Raw genomic sequence first — 27,500 nt, forward strand, 5'->3', positions numbered from 1 at the left:
GAGTATGCCAGTGGAGGTTAGTCTCATCTTCATGTTTCCCTACTCAGGTTCTGACACCTGAACCAGGTGAGCCAAGGTGTATGACCTCTGACCTCTGTCTAGTGTCAGTCTCACTCTCACCTGTCTCTCTCTGTGTGCAGGTGAAGTGTTTGACTACCTCGTAGCTCATGGGAGGATGAAGGAGAAGGAGGCCAGAGCTAAATTTAGACAGGTAACACACACACACACTGCTGTTACCACGGCAACACCCCTATCCCATAATACTGGACCCATTAATAAGACCTGTCTGTCTCTTTGACCTGTCTGTCTCTCTGTAGATAGTGTCTGCAGTTCAGTACTGTCATCAGAAGCACATCGTTCACAGAGACCTGAAGGTGACACGCAACTCACAATTACCAGCTGACAGTAAACACACCATGATCATTCACACTGTACCTCTTCTCTCCTCCTCTCTCCTCCTCCTCCTCCTCCTCTTCTCTCTCCTCCTCCCCCTCCTCCTCCTCCTCTTCTCTCTCCTCTCCTCCTCCTCCTCCTCCTCCTCTTCTCTCTCCTCCTCTTCTCTCTCCTCTCCTCTCCTCCTCCTCCTCTCCTCCTCCTCCTCTCCTCCTCCCCCTCCTCCTCCTCCTCTTCTCTCTCCTCTCCTCTCCTCCTCCTCCTCTCCTCCTCCTCCTCCTCCTCCTCTTCTCTCTCCTCCTCCCCCTCCTCCTCCTCCTCCTCTTCTCTCTCCTCCTCCCCCTCCTCCTCCTCCTCTTCTCTCTCCTCTCCTCCTCCTCCTCCTCTTCTCTCTCCTCCTCCCCCTCCTCCTCCTCCTCTTCTCTCTCCTCCTCCCCCTCCTCCTCCTCCTCTTCTCTCTCCTCTCCTCCCCCTCCTCCTCCTCCTCTTCTCTCTCCTCCTCTTCTCTCTCCTCTCCTCTCCTCCTCCTCTCCTCCTCCCCCTCCCCCTCCTCCTCCTCCTCTTCTCTCTCCTCCTCTTCTCTCTCCTCTCCTCTCCTCCTCCCCCTCCCCCTCCTCCTCCTCCTCTTCTCTCTCCTCCTCCCCCTCCTCCTCCTCCTCTTCTCTCTCCTCTCCTCCTCCTCCTCCTCCTCCTCTTCTCTCTCCTCCTCCTCCTCTTCTCTCTCCTCCTCTCCTCCTCCTCCTCCTCTTCTCTCTCCTCCTCCCCCTCATCTCTCTCCTCTCTCCTCCTCCTCCTCCTCCTCCTCTTCTCTCTCCTCCTCCCCCTCCTCCTCCTCTTCTCTCTCCTCTCCTTTCCTCCTCTCTCCTCCTCCTCCCCTTCATCTCTCTCCTCTCTCCTCCTCCTCCTCCTCTTCTCTCTCCTCCTCCCCCTCCTCCTCCTCCTCTTCTCTCTCCTCTCCTCTCCTCCTCCTCCTCCTCCTCCTCTTCTCTCTCCTCCTCTCCTCTCCTCTCCTCTCCTCTTCTCTCTCCTCCCCCCCCTCCTCCTCTTCTCTCTCCTCCTCCCCCTCCTCCTCTTCTCTCTCCTCCTCTTCTCTCTCCTCTCCTCTCCTCCTCCTCCTCCCCCTCCTCCTCTTCTCTCTCCTCCTCTTCTCTCTCCTCTCCTCTCTCCTCCTCCTCCTCCTCCTCCTCCTCCTCACCTCTCTCCTCTCCTCTCCTCCTCCCCCTCCCCCTCCCCCTCCTCCTCTTCTCTCTCCTCCTCTTCTCTCTCCTCTCCTCCTCCTCCTCCCCCTCCTCCTCTTCTCTCTCCTCCTCTTCTCTCTCCTCTCCTCCTCCTCCTCCTCCTCCTCTTCTCTCTCCTCCTCCTCCTCCTCCTGCAGGCAGAGAACCTCCTCCTGGACGCTGACATGAATATAAAGATAGCAGACTTTGGCTTCAGTAACGAGTTCACTGTCGGTGGGAAACTGGACACTTTCTGTGGTTCTCCTCCGTACGCTGCTCCTGAACTCTTTCAGGTAAACAAGCATAAACATTCAGGTGAACAGGGGATGTTGATGGTTAGAGGCTGTTGACGGTTAGAGGCTGTTGACGGTTAGAGGCTGTTGACGGTGAGGCTGTTGATGGTTAGAGGCTGTTGACGGTTAGAGGCTGTTGACGGTGAGGCTGTTGATGGTGAGGCTGTTGACGGTTAGAGGCTGTTGACGGTGAGGCTGTTGACGGTTAGAGGCTGTTGATGGTTAGAGGCTGTTGACGGTGAGGCTGTTGATGGTTAGAGGCTGTTGATGGTTAGAGGCTGTTGATGGTTAGAGGCTGTTGACGGTGAGGCTGTTGATGGTTAGAGGCTGTTGACGGTGAGGCTGTTGACGGTGAGGCTGTTGATGGTTAGAGGCTGTTGACGGTTAGAGGCTGTTGACGGTGAGGCTGTTGATGGTTAGAGGCTGTTGACGGTGAGGCTGTTGATGGTTAGAGGCTGTTGATGGTTAGAGGCTGTTGATGGTTAGAGGCTGTTGACGGTTAGAGGCTGTTGACGGTTAGAGGCTGTTGACGGTGAGGCTGTTGACGGTGAGGCTGTTGATGGTTAGAGGCTGTTGACGGTTAGAGGCTGTTGACGGTGAGGCTGTTGACGGTGAGGCTGTTGATGGTTAGAGGCTGTTGACGGTTAGAGGCTGTTGACGGTTAGAGGCTGTTGACGGTGAGGCTGTTGACGGTGAGGCTGTTGACGGTTAGAGGCTGTTGATGGTGAGGCTGTTGACGGTGAGGCTGTTGACGGTTAGAGGCTGTTGATGGTGAGGCTGTTGACGGTGAGGCTGTTGATGGTTAGAGGCTGTTGACGGTGAGGCTGTTGACGGTGAGGCTGTTGACGGTTAGAGGCTGTTGACGGTGAGGCTGTTGATGGTTAGAGGCTGTTGACGGTGAGGCTGTTGATGGTTAGAGGCTGTTGACGGTTAGAGGCTGTTGACGGTGAGGCTGTTGACGGTGAGGCTGTTGATGGTTAGAGGCTGTTGACGGTGAGGCTGTTGACGGTGAGGCTGTTGACGGTTAGAGGCTGTTGACGGTTAGAGGCTGTTGACGGTGAGGCTGTTGACGGTGAGGCTGTTGATGGTTAGAGGCTGTTGATGGTTAGAGGCTGTTGACGGTGAGGCTGTTGATGGTGAGGCTGTTGACGGTGAGGCTGTTGACGGTTAGAGGCTGTTGACGGTTAGAGGCTGTTGACGGTTAGAGGCTGTTGATGGTGAGGCTGTTGATGGTTAGAGGCTGTTGACGGTTAGAGGCTGTTGACGGTTAGAGGCTGTTGATGGTGAGGCTGTTGACGGTTAGAGGCTGTTGACGGTTAGAGGCTGTTGACGGTTAGAGGCTGTTGATGGTGAGGCTGTTGATGGTGAGGCTGTTGACGGTTAGAGGCTGTTGATGGTGAGGCTGTTGATGGTTAGAGGCTGTTGATGGTTAGAGGCTGTTGACGGTGAGGCTGTTGACGGTTAGAGGCTGTTGATGGTTAGAGGCTGTTGACGGTTAGAGGCTGTTGACGGTGAGGCTGTTGATGGTTAGAGGCTGTTGATGGTTAGAGGCTGTTGACGGTGAGGCTGTTGATGGTTAGAGGCTGTTGATGGTTAGAGGCTGTTGACGGTTAGAGGCTGTTGACGGTGAGGCTGTTGATGGTTAGAGGCTGTTGACGGTGAGGCTGTTGATGGTTAGAGGCTGTTGATGGTTAGAGGCTGTTGACGGTTAGAGGCTGTTGACGGTTAGAGGCTGTTGACGGTGAGGCTGTTGACGGTGAGGCTGTTGATGGTTAGAGGCTGTTGACGGTTAGAGGCTGTTGACGGTGAGGCTGTTGACGGTGAGGCTGTTGATGGTTAGAGGCTGTTGACGGTTAGAGGCTGTTGACGGTTAGAGGCTGTTGACGGTGAGGCTGTTGACGGTGAGGCTGTTGACGGTTAGAGGCTGTTGATGGTGAGGCTGTTGACGGTGAGGCTGTTGACGGTTAGAGGCTGTTGATGGTGAGGCTGTTGACGGTGAGGCTGTTGATGGTTAGAGGCTGTTGACGGTGAGGCTGTTGACGGTGAGGCTGTTGACGGTTAGAGGCTGTTGACGGTGAGGCTGTTGATGGTTAGAGGCTGTTGACGGTGAGGCTGTTGATGGTTAGAGGCTGTTGACGGTTAGAGGCTGTTGACGGTGAGGCTGTTGACGGTGAGGCTGTTGATGGTTAGAGGCTGTTGACGGTGAGGCTGTTGACGGTGAGGCTGTTGACGGTGAGGCTGTTGACGGTTAGAGGCTGTTGACGGTTAGAGGCTGTTGACGGTTAGAGGCTGTTGACGGTGAGGCTGTTGACGGTGAGGCTGTTGATGGTTAGAGGCTGTTGATGGTTAGAGGCTGTTGATGGTGAGGCTGTTGACGGTGAGGCTGTTGACGGTTAGAGGCTGTTGACGGTTAGAGGCTGTTGATGGTGAGGCTGTTGATGGTTAGAGGCTGTTGACGGTTAGAGGCTGTTGACGGTTAGAGGCTGTTGATGGTGAGGCTGTTGACGGTTAGAGGCTGTTGACGGTTAGAGGCTGTTGACGGTTAGAGGCTGTTGATGGTGAGGCTGTTGATGGTGAGGCTGTTGACGGTTAGAGGCTGTTGATGGTGAGGCTGTTGATGGTTAGAGGCTGTTGATGGTTAGAGGCTGTTGACGGTGAGGCTGTTGACGGTGAGGCTGTTGATGGTTAGAGGCTGTTGACGGTGAGGCTGTTGATGGTTAGAGGCTGTTGACGGTGAGGCTGTTGATGGTTAGAGGCTGTTGACGGTGAGGCTGTTGACGGTGAGGCTGTTGATGGTTAGAGGCTGTTGACGGTGAGGCTGTTGACGGTGAGGCTGTTGATGGTTAGAGGCTGTTGACGGTGAGGCTGTTGACGCTGAGGCTGTTGATGGTTAGAGGCTGTTGATGGTTAGAGGCTGTTGACGGTGAGGCTGTTGACGGTGAGGCTGTTGACGGTTAGAGGCTGTTGACGGTGAGGCTGTTGACGGTTAGAGGCTGTTGACGGTGAGGCTGTTGATGGTTAGAGGCTGTTGATGGGTTAGAGGCTGTTGATGGGTTAGAGGCTGTTGACGGTGAGGCTGTTGACGGTTAGAGGCTGTTGACGGTGAGGCTGTTGATGGTTAGAGGCTGTTGACGGTGAGGCTGTTGATGGTTAGAGGCTGTTGACGGTGAGGCTGTTGACGGTGAGGCTGTTGACGGTGAGGCTGTTGATGGTGAGGCTGTTGATGGTGAGGCTGTTGATGGTTAGAGGCTGTTGACGGTTAGAGGATGTTGACGGGTAGAGGCTGTTGACGGTTAGAGGCTGTTGACGGGTAGAGGCTGTTGACGGTGAGGCTGTTGATGGTTAGAGGCTGTTGACGGTTAGAGGCTGTTGACGGTGAGGCTGTTGATGGTTAGAGGCTGTTGACGGTTAGAGGCTGTTGACGGGTAGAGGCTGTTGACGGTGAGGCTGTTGATGGTTAGAGGCTGTTGACGGTGAGGCTGTTGATGGTTAGAGGCTGTTGACGGTGAGGCTGTTGATGGTTAGAGGCTGTTGACGGTGAGGCTGTTGGCGGTGAGGCTGTTGATGGTTAGAGGCTGTTGACGGTGAGGCTGTTGGCGGTGAGGCTGTTGATGGTTAGAGGCTGTTGACGGTGAGGCTGTTGGCGGTGAGGCTGTTGATGGTTAGAGGCTGTTGATGGTTAGAGGCTGTTGACGGGTAGAGGCTGTTGACGGTGAGGCTGTTGATGGTTAGAGGCTGTTGACGGTGAGGCTGTTGGCGGTGAGGCTGTTGACGGTGAGGCTGTTGACGGTGAGGCTGTTGGCGGTGAGGCTGTTGGCTTCATGTGGTAGGTACCGTCAACATCACTGTGTATTCATTGTAACAAGTTGTCAGTCAGGTCAGGTGGTTGTGTTTTTCAGTGCTGTGTGTGGTCAGCAGGTGTGTATGATAATGACTGTATACCTGTTTTAACGTGTGTGTGTGTGTGTGTGTGTGTGTGTGTGTCAGGGTAAGAAGTATGATGGTCCAGAGGTGGATGTGTGGAGTCTGGGGGTGATCCTCTACACTCTGGTCAGTGGATCTCTGCCGTTTGATGGACAGAACCTGAAGGTCAGTAACACACAGACAGACACACACACACACACACACACAGACAGACACACACACGTCTGTCTGATGTCTGTCTGTGGTTCTACAGGAGCTCAGAGAGCGGGTTCTGCGTGGTAAATATCGTGTTCCCTTCTACATGTCGACTGACTGTGAGAACCTACTGAAACGTCTCCTGGTGCTGAACCCGGGGAAACGAGGAACTCTGGAGGTCAGAACATCAACACAACACCACGTCAACTACACAATAGTTGTCTTACAGTGATGGAATGTGACTAAGTACATTTACCCAGGCACTGTATTTCAGTGTTGAAGTACTTGTACTGTACTTGAGTATTTCCATTTTCTGCTACTTTATTCTTCCGCCCCACTACATTGATCTGATCTAGATACTTCACAGATTACATCAAAGTGACTGAGATCTGCTGGAGGACAGCTGTTAGCGCCAGTTAGCATCAGCAGCTAATCCTGTGTTAAAGGAGCACTCATAGTTTTTAATGAGCAGAGAAAGATCTTCATTGGCTGATTTTTTTTTCTGCCTAAACAAACTGACCTTAAAAGACAACACAATTTATACTGTTTTACTTTGTTTATATGTGGCGGACCCTGCCACCTTTCTAGCTTCAAACAGTGTTCTGGGACCTTCTCCTCTGAGAACAGCTTGTTTATTCACTGATGGAACAAAGTTTGTGTTATTACCTCATTAATATTGAAAAAAAATTAATTCCCAGTTTGAATTTCTTCTACAAAACTACAGAGTGTTCCTTTAACTCTAATGCTTTGAACTGAAAGTGTTTATTGATCAGTTGATTAGTTCGTCCGATTGTTTCCTCTCCAGCAAATCATGAAGGAACGCTGGATCAACACGGGTTCTGATGAACACGAGCTGAAGCCCTTCATCGAGCCGGAGCTGGACATCAGAGACCAGAAGAGGATCGGTACACAGCTCAGATACTTCATACAGTATTCGCAGTACAAGTACACAGCTCAGATACTTCATACAGTATTCGCAGTACAAGTACACAGCTCAGATTCTTTACACAGTACTCGCAGTACAAGTACACAGCTCAGATACTTCACACAGCACTCGCAGTACAAGTACACAGCTCAGGTATTTCACACAGTGCTCACAGTACAACTACACAGGTTGTACACAGAGTACTCTGCCAGGGGCTCATATCTTTAACAGAGTCCGTACATTCACCTGTCAGGTAACAGCAGCATGACAGGAAGTTACCTCACAGTCGGAGCAGAGAGCAGCCAATCAGCAGAGAGGATTTGTGTGTGTGTGTTTCAGACGTGATGGTGGGGATGGGGTACTCCAGAGAGGAGATCAACGATTCGCTCACCAAGATGAAGTATGATGACATCACAGCCACCTACCTGCTGCTGGGACGCAGGGCTGCTGAGGTCAGAAGTGGTTACCATGGTAACAGCAGGTGGCGTGTGCTGAGCAGCAGTGACGGTGTTTGTTTGTTTGTTTGTTGTTCAGGTGGAGGCGAGCGACTCGTCGTCCTCCAGCAGCATCTCTCTGCTCAAACCTCGACCGTCTCCTGCTCACCTCCTCACCCAGCGATCCTCCTCCTCCTCCAAACAGAGGAGGTACAGCGACCAAGGTACGCACCGAGACCGCCACCGAGGTCTGATCCAAGGTCTGATCCACAGTGTGATCCAGATTCAACTGGATCATTCTCAGTGCGGACAGGTGACGAGGAAACAAAAACTAGCTAGCATTGGATTAGCTGCGTTGGTAACTACACATACAAACATGTCACTGCTTACATCACACACAGTTCTTATCCAATTGGTCAGCAGCAGCTGAGGTCAAAGGTGACATCATTGAGACTTAGAGAACAGCTCGGATCTTCTCCACACTAACAGACTCTAACTCCTTTGTCCTCCTGCAGTGTGTCCGGCCTCCTCAGCTGCTCCTCAGTCCAGGAGGAGTCAGACGGCAGCAGAGGGGGAGGAGCAGCAGGAGGCGGCAGGTCAGAACAGAAAGTCCAGTCCTGAGGAAGGAGGAAGTCCTCTGCTGGGGAACGCACACAACCCCAACATGGCCGACATCCCCGAGCGGAGGAAGACTTCGGCCACGCCCATTGTGAGTTTATATAACTTAAACTTTATTTAAATGATTTACAGTTGACAGGAAGTAGATGTGTCTGTTCTTCTTCTGATATTTAAATTAAAATCGGCACGATTAAGTTTACCTTCCTTTCTATTCTGAACTGAGCTGATGAATGGATGTGTGACAGGTGTGTGACCTCACCTGTGCAGGTACTGATCATAACACACCTGTTTGTGTTGTAACCAATCAGAGCAGCTCGTCCAACATGACGCGCAGGAACACGTATGTCTGCACCGACCGGAGCTCCTCAGACCAGCGACAGTCCGTGCTGCAGAACGGCAAAGAGAACAGGTACACACCTGTCCACAGGTGAGCTGCTGTACTCATGATGTCACATCTAACATGTCCTCTCTGCCTCGCCCCTCAGCTCAGCCTCCACCCCCCCTCAGCGGTCAGTGGGCGGAGCTTCCACCCACAGTGTCAGCAGTGGAGCGACTCCACCCGACCGGCTGCGGTTCCCTCGGGGGACGGCGAGCCGCAGCACCTTCCATGGCGGTCAGCTGAGAGAGAGACGGACCGCCACCTACAACGGCCCCCCTGCCTCCCCCAGCCTGTCACATGATGCTACGCCGCTCGCCCAATCAAGAGCCAGAGGGTCCACCAACCTGTTCTTCAAACTCACCTCCAAACTTACACGCAGGTACGCTGCTGCATGACATCATGGCAGGTGGAGTCTCATTATATGTAGCTAGAACTCAGTCCAGGTGTCTGTAGACCAGCACACCTGTCTGCTGTCTCTTCTTCTGTTCACCTGGAAGTTCTCCGCCTCAACTCACCTTCCCTCCTTCCTTGTTTCCTTGTTTCCTTACTTACTGCTGTCAGAGGTGTGTCAGAGGTGGAGAGGAACGGCAGACCGGAGGGCTCCAGGTGAGTTATCCGGGTGAAATTCTCTCTGTTCTGATTGGCTTAGGTGGTCAGGACAGCAAATCAGAGACCTGTATTTCACTTTGTTGTTTTGTTCAGTTTTCGGCAGCTACCTACTGATGTCATTCATACACTAAGACCACGCCCCTCTTTCTGATTGGCTGGGCTGATTTTAAAGCATGTCTTCCTCTCTGTCTGTCCAGTCGTAACGTGTCATGTGACCAGAGGGAGGAGCCAGGCTCTCCTGCTGCTCCTCTGAAGGAGTCGAAGCCTCGCTCGCTGAGGTTCACCTGGAGCATGAAGACCACGTCCTCCATGGACCCTCAGGACATGATGAGGGAGATCAGGAAGGTCCTGGACACTAACAACTGTGACTACGAGCAGCGCGAGCGCTTCCTGCTGCTCTGCGTCCATGGGGACGGACACGCCGACAGCCTCGTCCAATGGGAGATGGAGGTGTGCAAACTGCCCCGCCTTTCGCTCAACGGAGTCCGCTTCAAAAGGATCTCAGGAACGTCCATCGCCTTCAAGAACGTCGCATCCAAGATCGCCAACGAACTCAAGCTGTAGAAAGACAGGTAGACAGACGGGTCAGAGAGAGACAGACGGGTCAGAGTGGGGTTGTCTCATTAAAGCTCTGCTGTCTGTCTGTCTCTCGGTCTGTCTGTGTGTAAGGGGTTTCCCTCACCTGTCTCCAGCTCAGCAGGGAAGCTCCCTATTTCTCCTCCGGATAATATGTCATCATGGGAGTTGGAGTCCAGTGTCATTGACGACACAGGAAGTGATCTGCTGTGATGAACTTTTGTTTTATTGTGAAAGGGCCTCTGCAGTGACTGGCGGTCGACCCCACCCACCAGACTGATAAGAGGCGGAGTCACAGTGACGATGACGGACAGTGGGCGGAGCCATGTCAGAGTGAGCGGTGTTGTGAATGTAAATAGTTTGACAGACTCGCCTGCTTTCATGTTGGTCTGTTTCCTGTTTTGTACATGTGATCAATCAGCTGATCGACAGATTGATATCTGCTGACTGTTGTTGTTTGTTACCTGAACCTCAGGTTTACCTGTGTCTCATTAAACACCTTGAACGCAGCACAGCTTCTGTGTGGACTGACTGTTTGTTAGTAAAACTACGGTGGCTCAGAGGGGCCAACGCCCAGTTTCATATGAGTGAAACTTAATCAGTCTTTAATCACAAATCAATCAGATCCAACGACAGCTCATGAGTCCTGTTGCCATGGTGACAGTTGTAAGGTTTGGACAACACATCATGTGTCAGTGGAGTCGTTTGACTGGTCAGGTCGGGTTGTCTGATGATGACATAGAGGAGGAAATGTTTTCTACGGAGGCCCTGAAGGACCAAATGGAACCGGTTCAACTGAGAAATGTTGTTAAATCAAAACTTACAAGCTCATTTAAAGATTTCCCATCATGCCTTGTGCTGGTTATGGGCGTGTCTTCCGGTGCATCACAGGAGGCTGATGGCAGCGCATCGTTCCTTCATGTTGGTAAATGAATTCTGATCACTGTTATTGATTAGCTCGCTGAGTTGACATCACTGAACATCTGAAGTATCTTCCACAGGAAACTAGGAGCTCCGAATGTCCAATCAGGAGGACTGTTTACGAATCAGACCAATCACAGTGACTTCCTGTTACAGACGGTGTGTTTAGTTGTTATGAATAAACTGTTGTTTAATTAATTCACTGGTTATAGAGAAGAAGCTGGATGTGACCAATCAGCTTCATCTGCAGCTGATCTTTAATCAATAAGGTCATATCACAGATCCATGGAGCAGCAGGGTGTGAAAAACAAGTTGATTTATTGATCGCTCAGTTATTTCCTGTCAGATCAAACCTCTTGGTTCAGTTTAAACTCGGCATGTTCAGGATGTTGTTGGTAAACAAAGTGCTGATGTATTGATCTTCTGTCACTCTACAGTTCAGCTCCGCCCCCTCAGAAACCTGAAGTCTGGACACGATGTGTTACTGAGACCCAGTTTGACTTCTGATCCATAGACTGATGATTGACAGGTGTCAGTCTTCGCTCAGCTCTTTCTGTTTGACGTCAGCACGCAGAGCACGTTCTGATTTCATGATGGTCGTGTGTTGAAGCTCAAGTAAACACGCCCACAGTTACACCCGTAGAGTCCCGCCCTCACGTTGTCATTGGAGCTACACACCCAAACCTGAAGGTTCACGACCAGAACCGGAACTCGGCTCGATAAAAAAGAACAGAATCAAATCCAGGCAGAGACACAACAGACACCACAGACTGTCGATGAGTCATTAATTAAAAATCCTGTGAAATATCCCTTTAAACATCTGAATGAGTTTTTATAAAAACAAACACCACGTATGTTTAATGTGTGTGTGTGTGTGTGTGTGTGTGTGTGTAATGAGGACAGGTGAGCAGCAGCAGTGTTATTCGGGCCCACACAGACTTTATTAATATTCAGGTGTTAGATGAGTCCAACAGGAAATAGAAAATCCTTCACATGTTGGAAGACTGAAGTCTAACTGAGCGGCTCTAAACATCCTGTGACGTCAGGACGGATTCTGATTGGTTACAGTGAGGAGGGGGGAGGAGGGGAGGTGAGGGGGAGGCGGGGCGGTGAGGGGGGAGGTGTCAGAGGTTACAGTGACACAGTTCACTTCTGCTCAGGCATCAGGTCGTCGATGCTCTCGCCGGCCTCCAGACGTTTCTCCATGTCCACCAGCAGGTTCACGCCGTCCACCACCATCTGAACCAGCTCAACCTCCGAGAAGCCCAGGCGGTCCGCGTTAGAGATGTCAAAGACTCCGCCCACTGCCGCCGTGTCCACGCCACCTGACAGATACAGGAAGTGATGTCACGGGGGCAGGTAGAGTTTGTGATATTTTGACCTGATCATCAGTTCAGACAGGAAGTGACATCAGACAACTTAACAACCTCATGATTAAAACGTTCAGATGATCATTAATCTGATCAGACTGATAATCATCTGATCAGATTATTGATTATGTCAGCAGGTCGTTAGAATAATCAGTTATAAACTGACACGTTCTGACTGTTTAACATTCTGAATTTATAAATCCTGATTTGTCAGATTTCACCTCACAGGTAATCTCTTCACCTGTCTGTCTCTACCTGCCTGTCTCTACCTGTCTGTGTGCTCACCTGTCCCTCTCTTCTGCAGCCTCAGCCTCTTCAGGATGTCTCCGAACTTGTCCTGTTTGCTCAGGTTGGGCAATTTGACGTGGACGCCGGCTCTCAGTCCAGTCCCCAGGTTGGACGGACAGGTGAGGACGTAGCCCAGGTGTTCGTTCCACATGAACTCATGACTTCGCTCCTTAAACAGGCTCTCGATCTAGAGACAGACAGACAGACAGACAGACAGACAGACAGACAGGGAGAGAGACAGGTGGCTTCAGGTCAGCAGCAGTCTGACAGTGATGATGTCACAGTGTTACAGGAAGTGAGCGTGCAGGTGTGCTCACCTTGGTGAGTCCGGTGCAGAAGCGGTTGAACACCTCCTTCATGTTGCCTCCTTTCTGCATGCTGATGACACGCAGGTGATCCTCCTCATTCACCCACACCAGGAAGGTCTTGTTGTCGTTGTGCCTGCAGGCGAGAGCAAAGGGTTAAAACACAACAGGAAGTCGTCCTTCATCGGTCAGTCAAACTGGTGATGTCATCATTCTGACTCTCAGTAGGTCAGAGGTCGGCGGCGTACATACCAGATGCCGCGGCCGTCGGGCCAGTCGCGGGCCATGCCTGAGGCCAGCAGCAGGGGGGAGACGGGCTTGTCGAACAGGAAGTGATCATCGATGAGCTGCTGTTGCTCTTCATCCGTCATGTTCTTCAGGGCGTAGTACTTCCCCTTCAGGTCCCCGTCCAGGACGTCCAGACCTGCAGCACACGGGGACAGAGACAGAGACCCAACATCAGGACTGTCAGGTCACCTGAGGCCAGAGTCTTGTTATTATTGATCACTTACCATCAATTAGCTTTATTAATGTTCAATACCAGCTGAACTGATGACATCATCTAATCTATAGCCTGACAGGTGTTAGCTTGTTAGCTGTTTACTGTGAATGAGCTGTGTGTGTGTGTGTGTGTGTGTGTGTGTGTGTGTGTGTGTGTGTGTGCTGTCAACCAGCAGGGGGCAGCACAGTGTCTGGTCTCAGCCGGTCTGGTCCGGTTCAGCTCAGTCTCATTTGCACATGAAAGAGGCGGAGCCTCATTAAGAGTCTCAGCAGGAGACAGCGAGCTCACAGTTACACTGACAGGCGCACTGAGGCATGATGGGAAAAGAGCTAAATAAAGACCAACTGCACTCAGCAGAGTGTTTGAACGCACCATCAGTGTGTTTCTTGTGTGTGTGTGTGTGTGCGCGCAGCTCACATCTCTTCTGTTCACGTGTTTGATTTAATCATGAGATCATTTTAATCTTCGTGTGTCTGCAGCTACACGTCAGTCGGCGCTGCAGCAGCGACACGTCACAGTCGGCGCTGCAGCAGCGACACGTCACAGTCGGCGCTGCAGCAGCGACACGTCACAGTCGGCGCTGCAGCAGCGACACGTCACAGTCGGCGCTGCAGCGTCAAGCTCTAATAAAACTTCAGCTCCGTGTTTCAGCGTGCAGCTTTCTACAGACAGGAAGTGATGTCATACTTTCAATGGAGAGGTTCTCGATGGCGCGGCGTTCTCCGCGGCTGCAGTGCGGCGGCAGACAGAAGCCACGGATGCTTCGCCCTGTCCGAACCCGAGAGCTCAGGACGTAGTTTGGATCCAGATCGTCTCCACCCTGAAACACAGAAGGGGTGCATCAGAAGAACCCGGAACAGAACCAACAGTAGAACCTACCACAGAACCAACAGTAGAGCCCATAACAGAACCAACAGTAGAACCTACCACAGAACCAACAGTAGAGCCCAAAACAGAACCAACAGTAGAACCTACCACAGAACCAACAGTAGAACCTACCACAGAACCAACAGTAGAGCCCAGAACAGAACCAACAGTAGAGCCCAGAACAGAACCAACAGTAGAACCCAGAACAGAACCAACAGTAGAACCCAGAACAGAACCAACAGTAGAGCCCAGAACAGAACCAACAGTAGAGCCCAGAACAGAACCAACAGTAGAACCTACATAATGATTTTTCTGTTTCCTACAGGTGACACACTGAAGGCTGTTGGATCGGTCCTGATTCACTGGGCTGGGTACTGACAGAAGATCCTGTTGGTATTTATCATGAAAAATATTCAATCAATAAAAATAATTTCACTGATTTGTCCAAAAACTAAACGTGTCCTTCATCATGTGACGGCATCAGACTGTCAGTCTTCAGTAAAAAGTCCAACAGTCAGAAATCATCACTCTCCTTAATGACCTCCAGCTGCATGGACTCCACAAGCTGCTTGTGATGTCACAGAGTACTTGTCTTTCTCGGTCTTCAGGTGCCTCCATAAATGTTGTATGTGGTTGAGGTCAGGTGACTGGAGGACAGTCCAGGACAGTCAGGACTCGTTGGTCTTCTCTGGTCTTCAGTAGTTGTGTCAGAGCTCTGAGGTGTCTGGGCTCATTATCCTGCTGCAGGATGAATCCTTCTCCACAAAGCTCAGACCAGAGGGTGGAGCATGTCTCTGAGGGATGGAGTGGTGCTTCTCCTCCATCAGGGTGGAGTCTGAAAACATCTTCCTCCACCATGTTTCACTGTGGCTGTGAGACACTGTGGTATCATTGTGTCTCCTGTCCGTCTCCTTACATACTGATCCATGACTGGGACTCGTCAGTAAAGAGACCATTTTCATCCTCACTGTGAGACTCTGGTTTCTTCACCTCACCTGTTTGTCCTCGTGTCCTCCTGAGAAGTGGTTCAGAAACTACTGCTCGTCCTCTGAGACTCTACAGGACAGCCTTGTTCTGGCAGGACGGCTGCTGATTGGACTCCTGTGTCTCTGTGATGAAGCTGCTTTCTGTCTCTCAGTGAACTCAGCTCAAAGCATTGATCTTCTGATTGTGTGATCAGTTTCTATAGTCTCACAGTTCCAGCTCTGCCTCTAACAGACCTTTAGTCTAAACAAGATGTGACTCTGAGAAAGATGGTTTGTTGTTGTTTACCTGCAGGTTTTCAGGGTTCAGGTCCGTCTTGTGTTTGTCTGATGGTTTGTATCCTCCATGGCGGTCTTCGATCACTGGGTCCAGCAGCTCTTTGAACACTTCGTATGTCTCCTCGTCTCCGGCAACGCAGCCCACCGTCATGATGAAAGGGTGGCCTGCAGAGACACAAAATGGCTGATCATTCCCTGCTCATCACTAACTTTCTGACTGGTGGCCACTTTGGGGAGGCCGACATCAAAAATACGTTTGTATACATTTTTACTTCTCTGCTGTTTTATGGTTTGATTTCTGTTTCACTGTGTGTGAAAATGTTTTGCACAAATGCTGCTGAATAAATTAAGTTGGATTTAATGAGGAGGATCAGGCGATCAGACAGGAAGTCGAGGTCCCGTCCCCATGAGGGAATTAACCTGATTTAACGAGTCAATCCAATTAAACCGTTTATTACAAAGACAAGAACAGAACATCTCTGTGTGAAGGTGACAAACAACACCACCAGCTAGTTTAGGTGACAGATTAACATGTTTGGGGACTGATGTAACCTGTGCTGTTTGGGATTGTTCCTGTCTTGGTGGGGATAGTTTCCTGGGTTTTAGTTTTTTTTTGTTTTTTCTTTTGTTGTTGAGGATGGTTTCCTTGGTTCCTGGGGAGGTGTTAATTGGGTTTTTGGGGATTGTTACTTGGGTTTGTTTTTGTTTGTTTTTTTTCTTTTGTTGTTGGGGGCTGTAACCTCGGTCATTGAGGATGGTTTCCTTGGTTTTGGGGGTTTGTTTCCAGGGTTTTGGGGGATTGTTACCTGTGTTGTTGGGGGTTGTTACTGGGTTGTTTGGGGTTGTTTCCTGTGTTGTTGGGGGTTGTTACTGGGTTGTTTGGGGTTGTTACTGGGTTGTTTGGGTATGTTTCCTGTCTTGGTGGGGATAGTTTCCTGGGTTTTTGGGGATTTTTTCCTGGGTTTTTGGGAGGTGTTGTTAACTGGATTGTTGGGGGTTGTTACCTGGGTTTTTGTTGTTTTTTTTTTCTTTTGTTGTTGAGGATGGTTTCCTTGGTTTTTGGGGGTTGTTACTGGGTTGTTTGGGGTTGTTTCCTGTGTTGTTGGGGATTGTTTTCTGCAGAGCTGGCCCAAGCCTTTTGGGGGCCCTAAGCAGAATTTGATCTGGGCCCCCCCTCCCACCACCTGTGCTTGACAATTATTGACACAAATGTCACGCTATAATTTTACATTATAAATTGGATTAATACAGCGACAGATTATGAACTACTGTCCTCTTGGGCACAGATGCATAAGGACCCGTACGAAAATGGGTGCAAATGGGGAAGGGGGGTCAGGGGGTCCTCCCCCAGAAAATTCTGAACTTGGTAGATGATTTCCTGTATTCTGGTGCATGTTTGGGATGGCCAGCTGGAGAAGGCCAATACCTCAATTTGTTCAGATTCATAGCCTTTTGCTTTTTGACTTATTGAGGTAGTGACTTCACGCAACGACTTGGGCTTCAGGGCCCCTTGACTTCTTGGGCCCGGTAGGCTCATTCAGTAATCCATCCTTGCTCACATGCCACAAATGTTTTGGGGCTCCTGGCCCCTCTAGACCTCTGGCCCCGGTAGACCCCTGTATTAATATAGTTGTTATTTACACCAAACTAGTCACCTTTTAACCTTAGAGCAGGCGTGGGCAAATCATTTTTCCAAGGGGCCACATGACAAACCAGAGCTGTGTTGGAGGCCCGAACCAACAATAATTTGAACTTAATTCTGCTCGATATTAATTTTCTCTCATTTTAAAAATCTGAAAGCTGTGGGATGTCATTCCCTTCGCTCACACAGAGCTCATGAATCTCTTCTCTCAGATCACATACTCTTTTAAGCACTTTGTCCAGGCTGAGCCACCGGACGGCTGATGTTCAGTCTCATTTTCCTCCAAAAGTGCAACAAACTGTCTGTGATTTAATTTCTGTCACTTTATCCTGCATTCTCTTCAAAAGTCCAACATTTTTCCCTGTCAGATTTGGACAACCATCCGTCGTCACAACCGCCAGTTTGTCCCATTTCAGTCCCAACTTGTTCAAACATGCATTTACCTCTGTGAATATTTCACTCCCAGGTGTTTTCCTCCGGCATATTAGTGCTACAGAGTCCAACAAACACTGCTTAATAATCAGTTTACTGTTTCTAGCGATTCTGTGGGATGTGACATTACTGGTCTTGGCAGCTGCATCTCTGGATGTGTGAAGTTTGGTAAAAAGCAAAGCTTCTGACTCTCTTGCCCGCTCTTCACGACCTCTGCACCACAAACTAAGCACACGGCTTTACTTTGACTTCTGTGAATAAATATTTAGCAGTCCATGTCTTGTTCAAAATCTGACATGCGGTATCGATCTTTCTTTTTTGGGGTGAGCTGACACTTTGAGGGCTAGTTGCTAGCATCAGCATCATCTATAGCTGTCCACGCTTGTGCATACATGCACATCCACACGTAAATAAAAAAACAAAAGCACCATTTTCAAAATAAAAGCAACACAGCTGTATTGCATGCATGGCATAAATACTTTTTCATTTACGTTCTGATTTACGATTGACCTCAAGTGGGCGGTGCAGGGACGGCCAAAAGTAAAAAGTGAAAAATAAAAAATAAAAACATTTTTTCAATTGGGGGCCCCAAGCAGGTTGTTGTGGATTGTTACCTGGGTTGATGGGTTAGGGTTACGTTTTCTGTGTTGTGGGGATTGTTACCTGTGCTGTTGGGGGTTCAGGTCAGTCGTCATGGAAACGTGACAATCACGGATCTACCAGAGATGCTCTGTAATCTACTGTTTGGACCAGAGAAAACCAACGTGTGTAAACGTGAACCGTACGAGCTGAACAATGAAACACTGGGTCATTTTCACATCTGGTGAAAGCAGCTCGGCTCACAGGAGTCCGGAGCTCTGACGCTGCAGGGGACGACGTGCTAACAGCTAACAGCTACTAGCCGCTGCAGCAGCTGGCTGAGCCTCTAGCGCCGCGGCTCGGCTCACGTTAACGGCTACGAGGTCGACGGCGACTCGGTGCGTTCCTCTGGGTCAGCTGGTGAAGCGGCGGTCTGATGAGCATGATGTCCGTGACATGTCCCGTTATGCACGACGAAGTTGTGACGCGGTCAGGTGATGAAAAAGACGCCTGATCACGTGTTGATGGAGCACAAGACTGATTTAAAATAAATAAATAAACGATGCTTCGCCTGGCGGGGGGCAAGTAAGACCTGGCAGCCTGCCAGGCTTATAACACACGGGGGGACCCTGGGGGTTGTTTCCTGTGTTGTTGGGTATTGTTACCTGGGTTATCGACGCCGGTCTGGATGACATCGTCCAGGGTGAATCCGCTAGGTGTCTCCTTTTCCCTCAGATTGGCGTACATTTCGGGTGTGAGCACCTTGGCCATGTGGTTGTTGTGCTTGCTGAGGTCTGGATACTCCTGCTCCGAAGAGTAGTTCATCTTCAGCTTGTTGTGGGTGTTTCCGAAAGGCATGATGACGTCCGGGCTGCTGACCTGGGAGCAGTTAGAGATAAAACATTAACACTCTTTAATCTAATTAACATCACAGACAGCAGTTGTAGTCAAATAAACACCTCATAGTTAGTTCCCAAAGTCCAAGAAACTAATTTGGTCCCACAAAATGATTCAGAATGAGTCAGTTCATAATAAATGAAAACAGATGAAACTGGTATTTCTCGTCCACCATCAGATTATGATAATCCTAATACAGATTTATGAATGAAAAGCTTTGAAAGAAATGTTTAAGTAAAATTAATTCTTCATTCATTTTTAAATTATTTTACTGTTTATAAAATAAGATAGAAGTTTATTTATTTAGAGGTAAACTGATGTGCAGCAGTTGCAGTATGAAGTATGTAGTATAAGTATGAAACAGTGCAAATATAAAAATGATGAATGAATTCAAGTTGTAGTCTTACAAATTAAAATGTGTTTTCTCTCTGTAGATATAAAATATATTGATATATTGTTTTTTTATGGAGGTCCACTGACACGTGATTAAATCTGTCGTAATCATCATCACACAATCTAAAAAAATGGACAATAAATAAAGTCGAAAAATAAACAGACTGAAACTGAGAAGTACTCAGACTGGAGTACAAGCAAGTCACATAATAATGAAGTAAAATACTTCATTATAAGTAACAGTCCAGAATATTACTTCAGTCAAAGTACAGTAGTGTTATCAGCTAAATGTACTTAAAGTACTGACATCATTAAACTGAGTCCGGATGTTGCAGATCTGGACCTGATCTGAATTAATGATCCGATCCGAGAAATGAAGAACCGCAGAACTGTTACTGTAACTAAAAGTATCTCGTTACAATCAGCATCTCTGTCTCAGAGAGATGAAATGTTTTACATCTGACCTCAGATCAGAATCCGCTGATGATTGCCTACACATTAAAACTCCTGATTGGCCGGCTCGGTTCTGTTCTGATCGGACCGGCTCGGCTTGGTTCGGCTCGGGTCACTGAGCCCTTGAGGGGATCAGCGGGAGTCTTAACCGGGACACGCAGGCTGATTATGATGTGCGGGAGGCCGCAGAGTGACGCAGCAGCAGGCCGGGGTTAACCCCTCAGAGGCCGGCTGCTGCACCGCGCGACGTCCCGGTCACCTTCAACACATCCGACCGAGCAGAACCGAACGGGACCGAACGGACCGAACGGGTCACATTAACGGGCCTCTGCCGGCTGATTAACGGCTGGTCCCTGATCAGCAGGATGACGCTGCAGACGGAACCAGTCCGGATTAAATAAGGAAAAGATCCAAATGAAACGGAGCATGCGCAGTTTGTCTTCATATTACAGAAGATAAACCCGTCAGTCCTCTGACGGACTCACTGATCAATAACTGATAATCACATTTATTAAAACGTCTCTTGTTTTGTCCCGCGCGCTCCTCTGACCGCGTGTCCTCGCGCAGATTGAGGTTTTTCCGCCTCACTGGGTTTAAGAAGATTAATTAATTTAAAGGGTTTTTTGTTAAATCATCCAATCAGGTTCAAGCATCAGTGTTGTTCTCATTTACATGTTTGTTGAGGAGATTAAGGTGATGACGACACAGATCTGTGTGACTGCGCAACACCTGCAGACAGGACGGACCGCAAGGTCGTCGGGATGCAGACAGACAGACAGACAGAGAGACAGACAGGCAGAGAGACAGACAGAGAGACAGGCAGACAGGCAGGCAGAGAGACAGGCAGAGAGACAGACAGACAGGCAGACAGAGAGACAGACAGAGAGACAGGCAGACAGGCAGGCAGAGAGACAGGCAGAGAGACAGACAGACAGGCAGACAGACAGGCAGGCAGGCAGGCAGAGAGACAGACAGAGAGACAGACAGACAAGCTCTCTGCAGCTCTACAGCATGCAAACATGCAGTTAACAGCGTGTGTGTGTGTGTGTGTGTCTGTGTGTCTGTGTGTGTGTGCGTGCGCGCGCCTGCAGCCTGCTCCTTTGTTCTTCAACGCACGCACTGAGACCCTCTGATGTGTCTGATCACCGCAGGGCGCGTGCCTGTCCGCTCGCGCTGAGCTGATCACCGGATGTATTGATGGTCTGATGGGTGCTGATGTGAGTCTGACCCGGATTAAAGGTGCTCCTACCTGTCTCTGCAGTCTGGGATGTGGTCTGAAGCGGATCCGGTTCTGCTGCTGCTGCTGCAGATTAAAGCTGCGCTCAGCTTTTTATAGCCGCCCCCTGCTCCTGATTGGCTCCTATTTACAGTCCATTCATTCCATTGGACACACGGCCAGACTGTCTCTCTCTCTCTCTCCCTCTCTCTCTCTCCCTGCTGCAGTGCCTCTGAGCAACACGGTGCTGCGTTCAAGCTCACTGGATACACAGACTTCTATTAATATGTCAGTTTACATTGTCTGTGGTGAGTTCACTGTCTGTGATAACATCGGTACAGTGGAGCTTCTGTGGTGAGTTCACTGTCTGTAGTAACATCGGGACATCCTGACACTCTGCAGAGGATGAACCTCCACATGACGGGATGTTTCCTGTAGCGCCTCCTTCAGGACAAACTGCACACGTTCACACTGTGACAGCAGATGAATGAACAGGATGTGTATCGTCATGACGACAACAGGGCAATGACTGTCCTCACATCTGTCCTCTGGGGGGTCTGACAAAGCAGTTTCTCCTGCACCTTTAAATTATTCATCACCTACAGGAGTGTGTGTGTGTGTGTGTGCGTGTGTGTGTCTGCTGTACTTTCTTAACTCTGCGGTCACATGACCTCCTGATTGTTTAACCCTCAGGCTACCCATGATGCCTCAGTGCTTCGGTGTCATGTGATGTGTGTGGTCCACTGGAGAACCGAGCGTCGAGTGTTTGTCCACTTGAGTTTTACTTCAGCATGAAAAAAGAGAAGATGAATAAAGAAATCAAGAAATGTTTTTATCTTTAACTGTTGTTGTTGCTGTAGTTGATGATGTTGTTGTTGCTGTAGTTGTTGTTGTTGTTGTTGTTGTTGCTGTAGTTGATGTTGTTGCTGTAGTTGTTGTTGCTGTAGTTGTTGCTGTAGTTGTTGTTGCTGTAGTTGAAGTTGATGTGGTTGTTGCTGTAGTTGATGTAGTTGTTGTTGCTGTAGTTGTTGTAGTTGATGTAGTTGTTGTTGCTGTAGTTGTTGTTGCTGTAGTTGTTGTTGTTGCTATAGTTGTTGCTGTAGTTGTTGTTGTTGTTGTTGCTGTAGTTGATGTTGTTGCTGTAGTTGTTGTTGCTGTAGTTGTTGCTGTAGTTGCTGTTGCTGTAGTTGTAGTTGATGTAGTTGTTGCTGTAGTTGATGTAGTTGTTGTTGCTGTAGTTGTTGTAGTTGATGTAGTTGTTGTTGTTGCTGTAGTTGTTGTTGTTGCTGTAGTTGATGTAGTTGTTGTTGCTGTAGTTGTTGTTGTAGTTGATGTAGTTGTTGTTGTTGCTGTCGTTGATGTAGTTGTTGTTGTTGCTGTAGTTGATGTAGTTGTTGCTGTGGTTGTTGTTGCTGTAGTTGTTGTAGTTGATGTAGTTGTAGTTATTGTTGCTGTAGTTGTTGTTGTTGCTGTAGTTGAAGTTGATGTTGTTGCTGTAGTTGATGTAGTTGTTGCTGTAGTTGTTGTTGTTGCTGTAGTTGATGTAGTTGTTGCTGAAGTTGTTGTTGTTGCTGTTGTTGTAGTTCATGTAGTTGTTGTTGCTGTAGTTGAAGTTGATTTAGTTGTTGTTGTTGCTGTAGTTGTTGTAGTTGATGTAGTTGTTGTTGCTGTAGTTGTTGTTGCAGTAGTTGTTGCTGTAGTTGATGTAGTTGTTGTTGTTGTAGTTGTTGTTGTTGCTGTAGTAGTTGTTGCAGTAGTTGTTGCTGTAGTTTATGTAGTTGTTGTTGCTGTAGTTGAAGTTGATGTAGTTGTTGCTGTAGTTTATGTAGTTGTTGCTGTAGTTTATGTAGTTGTTGTTGCTGTAGTTGTTGCTGTAGTTGATGTTGTTGCTGTAGTTGAAGTTGATGTTGTTGTTGTTGCTGTGGTAATAATAATAATACATTTTATTTATAAGCGCTTTTACAAACGCTCAAAGACACTTAACACTTTAAAAATCATAAAATATACAGTTAAAAACAGTAAAAGACAGTATAAAACACAGAAAACAGTATAAAACAAGCACATCAAGATTAAATATTAAAAGCTAATTTAAAAAGGTGCGTTTTGAGCATGGTTTTGAATGTTGGGAGGTGTGTGCAGGTACGAATGGGTTTGGGGAGTGAGGAGCGGGTGTGGGTGAGCAGGCGTGCGGCTGAGTTCTGGATGTATTGCAGTTTATTGAGAAGTTTGGATGGTGAGCCATGGAGGATGCTGTTGCAATAGTCCAGTCTGGATGTGATAAATGTATGGATGAGAGTTTCTGCAGCAGAGAAGGTGAGTGAGGGGCGGAGACGGGCGATGTTCTTGAGGTGGAAGAAGGCGGTCCTGGTGATATGATTGATGTGGAGGTCAAACCGTAGCTTACTGTCAAAGATGATTCCTAGGTTGTGGGTGTGTGATGAGGGTGATAGAGTGCAGTTATCGAAGGTGAGGGAGACGTTGTGACTGGCTTTGGTGCGGGAGGCGGGGTCAATGATGATTATGTCCGATTTGTCACTGTTTAGTTGAAGATAGTTTGTTTGCATCCATGATTTAATTTCGGTGAGACAGTTGCTGAGTGTGGAGTGGCTGGTGTTGGTGATGGCTGGTGGAGATGTACAGTTGGATGTCATCGGCGTAACAGTGAAACTGAAGGTCGTGTTGACGGATGATCTGGCCAAGGGGGAGGATGTAGAGAATGAAGAGGAGGGGACCAAGCACCGACCCCTGGGGGACACCTTGTGACAGGGGAGCATTGGGGGAGGTGCAGCTGTTTATGCTTATGTTTATGTAGTAGTTGTTGTTGTTGTTGTTGCTGCTGTAGTTGTTGTTGCTGCTGCTGTAGTAGTTGTTGTAGTTGATGTAGTTGTTGTTGTTGCTGTAGTCGTTGTAGTTGTTGTTGTTGTTTGATTTTGATTTGATTTTATTAAGATCCACATTAGCTAGTCGGTTGCATGAAAGCAGGTCAAACTTAACCCGGCCCAGTTACTATGGTGATTTATTCTCTGCAGCTAGCCTGCTCCAGACCAGGCTAACAGCCGGGCTAACAGCCAGGCTAACATTAATCCTGGTGCTTCACATGTATTTCCACCGTCAGTCCTGTGAGGAGTTGATGTGTTTTACAGCATGTTCATGGTCTTTCTAAGTGTGTTGCACCATTTGAATTATCCTGCGTTAAAATATTACATGTTGTCATTTCATTTAAATCTGTTGGCTGTTTGTAATTGCAACAGTCTTTGTATTGATTCAAGTGGTCGTATTATTACTCGGGCCAAGTGTTATGTTGCTGTGCTAATGAAGACTTGTCAAACGTTACCGTTTGCTGTGTGTGTGCATTTTGTTCAGCATTGGTGGTTATCTTTTAAATTTTCTTCACATTCATGAAGCAGGGAGGACACCACAGTGTTTTCTAGTTGAATTTCTTTTTAATTCAGCAGTCCTCATGTGTCTCGGTTGCTTGGATCCTGGAATAGAGAGGGCAAAAGCAACAGATATTCAAACACAGTATTGCAGTTATGGTTACTGTGGGCACTGAAATACTCACTTCTCTTTCTAGTTTCTGGATTTCCAGGTCCAGTTTCCTGAGTGTCCGGTGTTTAATCTCAATTTTTTATTGTTTTATCTTAACGTCTGCCAGCTCGTCTGTCTCTCCAGGTGCTTTGCGTAAAGTCTTCTGACAGTTTGTGAAGTCTGTAAAAGAAATGTCAGTTAGCGCAGCAGGATTTGTGCATAACGTCGACTTATTGTAGCCAACACTCACAATGTGACCAGGCTGCTGAGGAGACTGCAGCATCTGGGTCCTGTTACACATATATTTTCTATTAGCACCACATCACTGATTTCATATCCTTTATGGACTAAATAAGCAGCATGTTTCCATCAAACTGACACACCTGAAGCCTTCTGGAGTCCAGCGACAGTCTCCTCATCTGCAGAAGTGCATTTACATACAAGTACTGAGAGAAGTTGATTAAGATTTCACAGGACAAACCGAGCCTGTGATTTCAGTACAATACTAACGGATCATGTTCTGGTGGCTCCAACAGTGCGAGCGTGTTCCCAGACAGTCAGACAGTATAATATATGTATTTGATTGTGTCCATGTGCAGTAGTACTGCAGTATGTACCTCGTATGAAGCGGACAGTGTCTGTGGCTGGGACAGAGTCTGTTACTGTCCCTCCCTGGATCCCTCCATCACTGGCCTCCCTTTATTTAACTGGAGAGCAGCTCCTCTGCTGGGTCATATCCTGGCTCGGTGGGCCGCCCCCTGTGCCGGTTCTGTGGGCTTTTTTTAACTGCTACAATCATACAGACACTCAACATGTCAGCAGAGACCTGATCTGTTCACTCACTGTTCACTGTTATCTACTTTAAAGTCACTGACCAGCCTGCAAAATGTTCTTGTTTGATTAAACGTGCTGCAGGTCCTTTTATGTCCAGACAGGTTTGTTCTTTATGAAGGACAGAAAGATAAAACAGATAAAAACTAACATGAGAAAATCAGATTCAGTGACACACGTGTGGATAATTGTTTGCACTTCATCGTACTCTACATTTCCTGAGTAACATGCACCTCTACGCCACATTTAAAGCAAAGTGCACACAGCTGATTGGACCTGAACAGTGACTCCTTTAGTCCTTTAATTGCAGCCTGATCATGACAGTTCCAGTGGAGCTGTTTATTAATGGTACAGTTTTGGACTGTACGCATGAAGCCGGTCCGCTGTTGTCTGCCAGGCTTTCTCTCTCTCTTCAATTATCATTATTGCCTTTTTTCTGATGATGTCTTTCACCTCTTCAAGTCCATCAGGAGCTGTTGTTCAGCAGCCGTGAAATACGAAGCGCGACTCTTATCCATGTTCCCATCAGTGATCCTGTGAGCGACCCGAGGTCTATTTAAGTTTGAACACGCACTTATCCCGACTGTCTGCACCTGGACTGTCTGCACCTGGACTGTCTACACCTGGACTGTCTGCACCTGGACTGTCTACACCTGGACTGTCTGCACCTGGACTGCCTACACCTGGACTGCCTACACCTGGACTGTCTACACCTGGACTGTCTGCACCTGGCTGGACACAGCCGCGCCTTTTCATCCTGCCTCGGCAAACGTGCAGCCAATGAAGCCAGGATGCGCCGAGCAGACGAGGTCAAGCCGCGCTTCATCAATTATCCTGATCTCTTTATTCTACTTTTGTGCAACACCCCTCAGTTTGTGTTGTTGCTGCCATAATGACACGTCCTCCATGAACACTCGACCCTCTCACAGAGTTGAACGTGTGGACAGCAGCAGGAGGCGGTGCAGACGGTCAGGTGATGAGAGCTCAATACAAACCAGATACACCACCCCTCCCCCACCTGTCCCACCAGACCCTCCCCCCCTCCATCCTCACACCCTCTCTCCCCTCCCCCATCCTCCATCGCCATGTAGAGGCCTCGGCCCGACTCAGCACTCCTCCTCCTCCTCCTCCTCCTCCTCCTCCTCTGTCTGTCATTTATTCATGACCCAACACGGAGAGACGACAAGGACGAGAGGAGGGGGAGGCAACGGGTGAGTTAGGATACCTCACATCTCCTCACTGTTACTATGGAAACCCAGTATGTCCCAGTATAAAAACCTTGTATGTCCCAGTACAAAAAAAAAAAAAACCCTTGTATCTCCCAGTGTAAAAACCTTGTATGTCCCAGTATAAAAACCTTGTATGTCCCAGTATAAAAACCTTGTATCTCCCAGTATAAAAACCCTGTATGTCCCAGCTGTCAGTGTGGAAACCTCACATCTCCACACTTACAGGGTTTCCAGCTGACAGCAGCAGTGACGAGAGCTCACCCTACTCCTGCCTGCAGCCAATCAGGGCCCTCCTCAGCCTCCTTCTCGTCCAATTGGCTGAAGATGTCAACAGAGCGGCGTGGTTCACGTGCAGCAGCAGCAGGTCAGTGAACGCCTCATGAAGAGAGGACCCGAGACACAACACATGGTTGAGTCTTTACAGCTCTGATGATCAGGGTGTCTCCTGTTGGTCCATGGGTTCAGTTATTGATCATGTGATCAGTGTGTCTCCTGTTGGTCCATGGGTTCAGTTATTGATCAGTGTCATTTAAGGTCAGCATCAACATTTTAAAGTTCGCTGACATCACAGCCTCATTAAGCGGTTGAGTGTCGATCTGAATGTTAAATAAAGTTCTGTGTGTTTGAACAAAGCTTGTTGGCAGTCTGCAGACGTAGCGTTTGTGGTCTCCTCGTTCATTTGGACGTTGGGCCCCTCTCGGCCTCCTGGCAGCGCCGCTGTTCTCCCAGGACATGTTACCAGGCAACCATCAGCCGGCAGCCATGACTGCTTTGTTCATCAGGAGACTGAAAACTGGAGACAGAAAGAAAGAAAGAAAGAAAGAAAGAAAGAAAGAGAGAGAGAGAGAGAGAGAGAAAGATGTGTGACCTTGGTGAGTGATGGTGTGTTTATGATTTCCTGTTTTCTGTGAACAGATAATCATGTGACACGACACAACTTCATTTATTTACACGTTCAAAAAACATGAAAAGATTCTGATGTTTCATCACCAAACTGTCATGAGACCCACTGTCAGCTCCACTGTCAGCTCCACTGTTAGACCTCCAGCAGTTAGCCTCCAGCAGTTAGCTCCACTGTTAGACCTCCAGCAGTTAGCTCCACTGTTAGACCTCCAGCAGTTAGCCTCCAGCAGTTAGCCTCCAGCAGTTAGCTCCACTGTTAGACCTCCAGCAGTTAGCCTCCAGCAGTTAGCTCCACTGTTAGACCTCCAGCAGTTAGCCT

The 27,500-nt window shown here is 48.7% G+C and overlaps 3 protein-coding genes and 1 long non-coding RNA gene across 14 annotated transcripts in view; 2 read left to right on the forward strand and 2 right to left on the reverse strand.

Annotated features, from left to right (window-relative positions):
* The window catches only part of LOC311271203 (MAP/microtubule affinity-regulating kinase 3-like), a 14,898-nt gene extending 4,821 nt beyond the window's left edge, over window positions 1–10,077 (forward strand). For 2 of the 6 annotated variants that reach the window (XM_084376771.1, XM_084376773.1), the window contains 14 exons: window positions 1–16; window positions 141–211; window positions 318–374; window positions 1,769–1,903; window positions 5,891–5,992; window positions 6,081–6,200; window positions 6,828–6,927; window positions 7,287–7,399; window positions 7,482–7,605; window positions 7,897–8,090; window positions 8,308–8,408; window positions 8,485–8,757; window positions 8,940–8,984; window positions 9,185–10,077. The exon at window positions 1–16 is cut by the window's left edge. In XM_084376771.1, coding sequence (XP_084232897.1) covers window positions 1–16; window positions 141–211; window positions 318–374; window positions 1,769–1,903; window positions 5,891–5,992; window positions 6,081–6,200; window positions 6,828–6,927; window positions 7,287–7,399; window positions 7,482–7,605; window positions 7,897–8,090; window positions 8,308–8,408; window positions 8,485–8,757; window positions 8,940–8,984; window positions 9,185–9,551 — 1,818 coding nt within the window. In that variant the 3' untranslated portion in view covers window positions 9,552–10,077. Of the gene's footprint in view, window positions 17–140; window positions 212–317; window positions 375–1,768; window positions 1,904–5,890; window positions 5,993–6,080; window positions 6,201–6,827; window positions 6,928–7,286; window positions 7,400–7,481; window positions 7,606–7,896; window positions 8,091–8,307; window positions 8,409–8,484; window positions 8,758–8,939; window positions 8,985–9,184 lie in introns of those variants that run through there. The other 4 variants (XR_014624371.1, XR_014624370.1, XM_084376772.1 and 1 more) reach the window with 4 other exon arrangements.
* A 1,321-nt stretch (window positions 10,078–11,398) lies between these two features.
* LOC311271228 (creatine kinase B-type) lies at window positions 11,399–20,831 on the reverse strand. Its single transcript, XM_084376823.1, has 8 exons — window positions 20,724–20,831; window positions 18,397–18,610; window positions 15,089–15,243; window positions 13,637–13,769; window positions 12,700–12,871; window positions 12,460–12,583; window positions 12,140–12,329; window positions 11,399–11,809 (listed from the first exon to the last, which is right to left on the reverse strand). The coding sequence occupies exons 2-8, from the start codon at window positions 18,587–18,589 to the stop codon at window positions 11,631–11,633; spliced, it is 1,146 nt and encodes a 381-aa protein (XP_084232949.1). The 5' UTR covers window positions 18,590–18,610; window positions 20,724–20,831; the 3' UTR covers window positions 11,399–11,630.
* Window positions 20,832–24,111: 3,280 nt separating this feature from the next.
* Window positions 24,112–27,402, reverse strand: LOC311271251. Of its 3 annotated transcripts, XR_014624380.1 has the most exons (5): window positions 27,289–27,402; window positions 26,540–27,071; window positions 24,836–25,160; window positions 24,253–24,398; window positions 24,112–24,172 (listed from the first exon to the last, which is right to left on the reverse strand). It is a non-coding gene; the product is annotated as an uncharacterized lncRNA (long non-coding RNA). The 3 variants fall into 3 exon arrangements; XR_014624381.1 differs by lacking the exons at window positions 24,112–24,172; window positions 24,253–24,398 and having other exon boundaries at window positions 24,682–25,160; XR_014624382.1 differs by lacking the exons at window positions 24,112–24,172; window positions 24,253–24,398 and having other exon boundaries at window positions 24,682–25,160; window positions 27,269–27,402.
* LOC311271236 (uncharacterized protein) overlaps window positions 26,559–27,500 on the forward strand; it is a 10,293-nt gene continuing 9,351 nt past the window's right edge. For all 4 annotated transcript variants that reach the window (XR_014624377.1, XR_014624378.1, XM_084376834.1 and 1 more), the window contains exon 1: window positions 26,559–26,642. The gene's annotated coding sequence lies outside the window, so the exon portion shown is untranslated. The remainder of the gene's footprint in view (window positions 26,643–27,500) is intronic.

This window comes from Pagrus pagrus (assembly GCF_965226575.1).
Source record: "Pagrus pagrus genome assembly, chromosome: 16".
NCBI classification, from domain to species: domain Eukaryota; kingdom Metazoa; phylum Chordata; class Actinopteri; order Spariformes; family Sparidae; genus Pagrus; species Pagrus pagrus.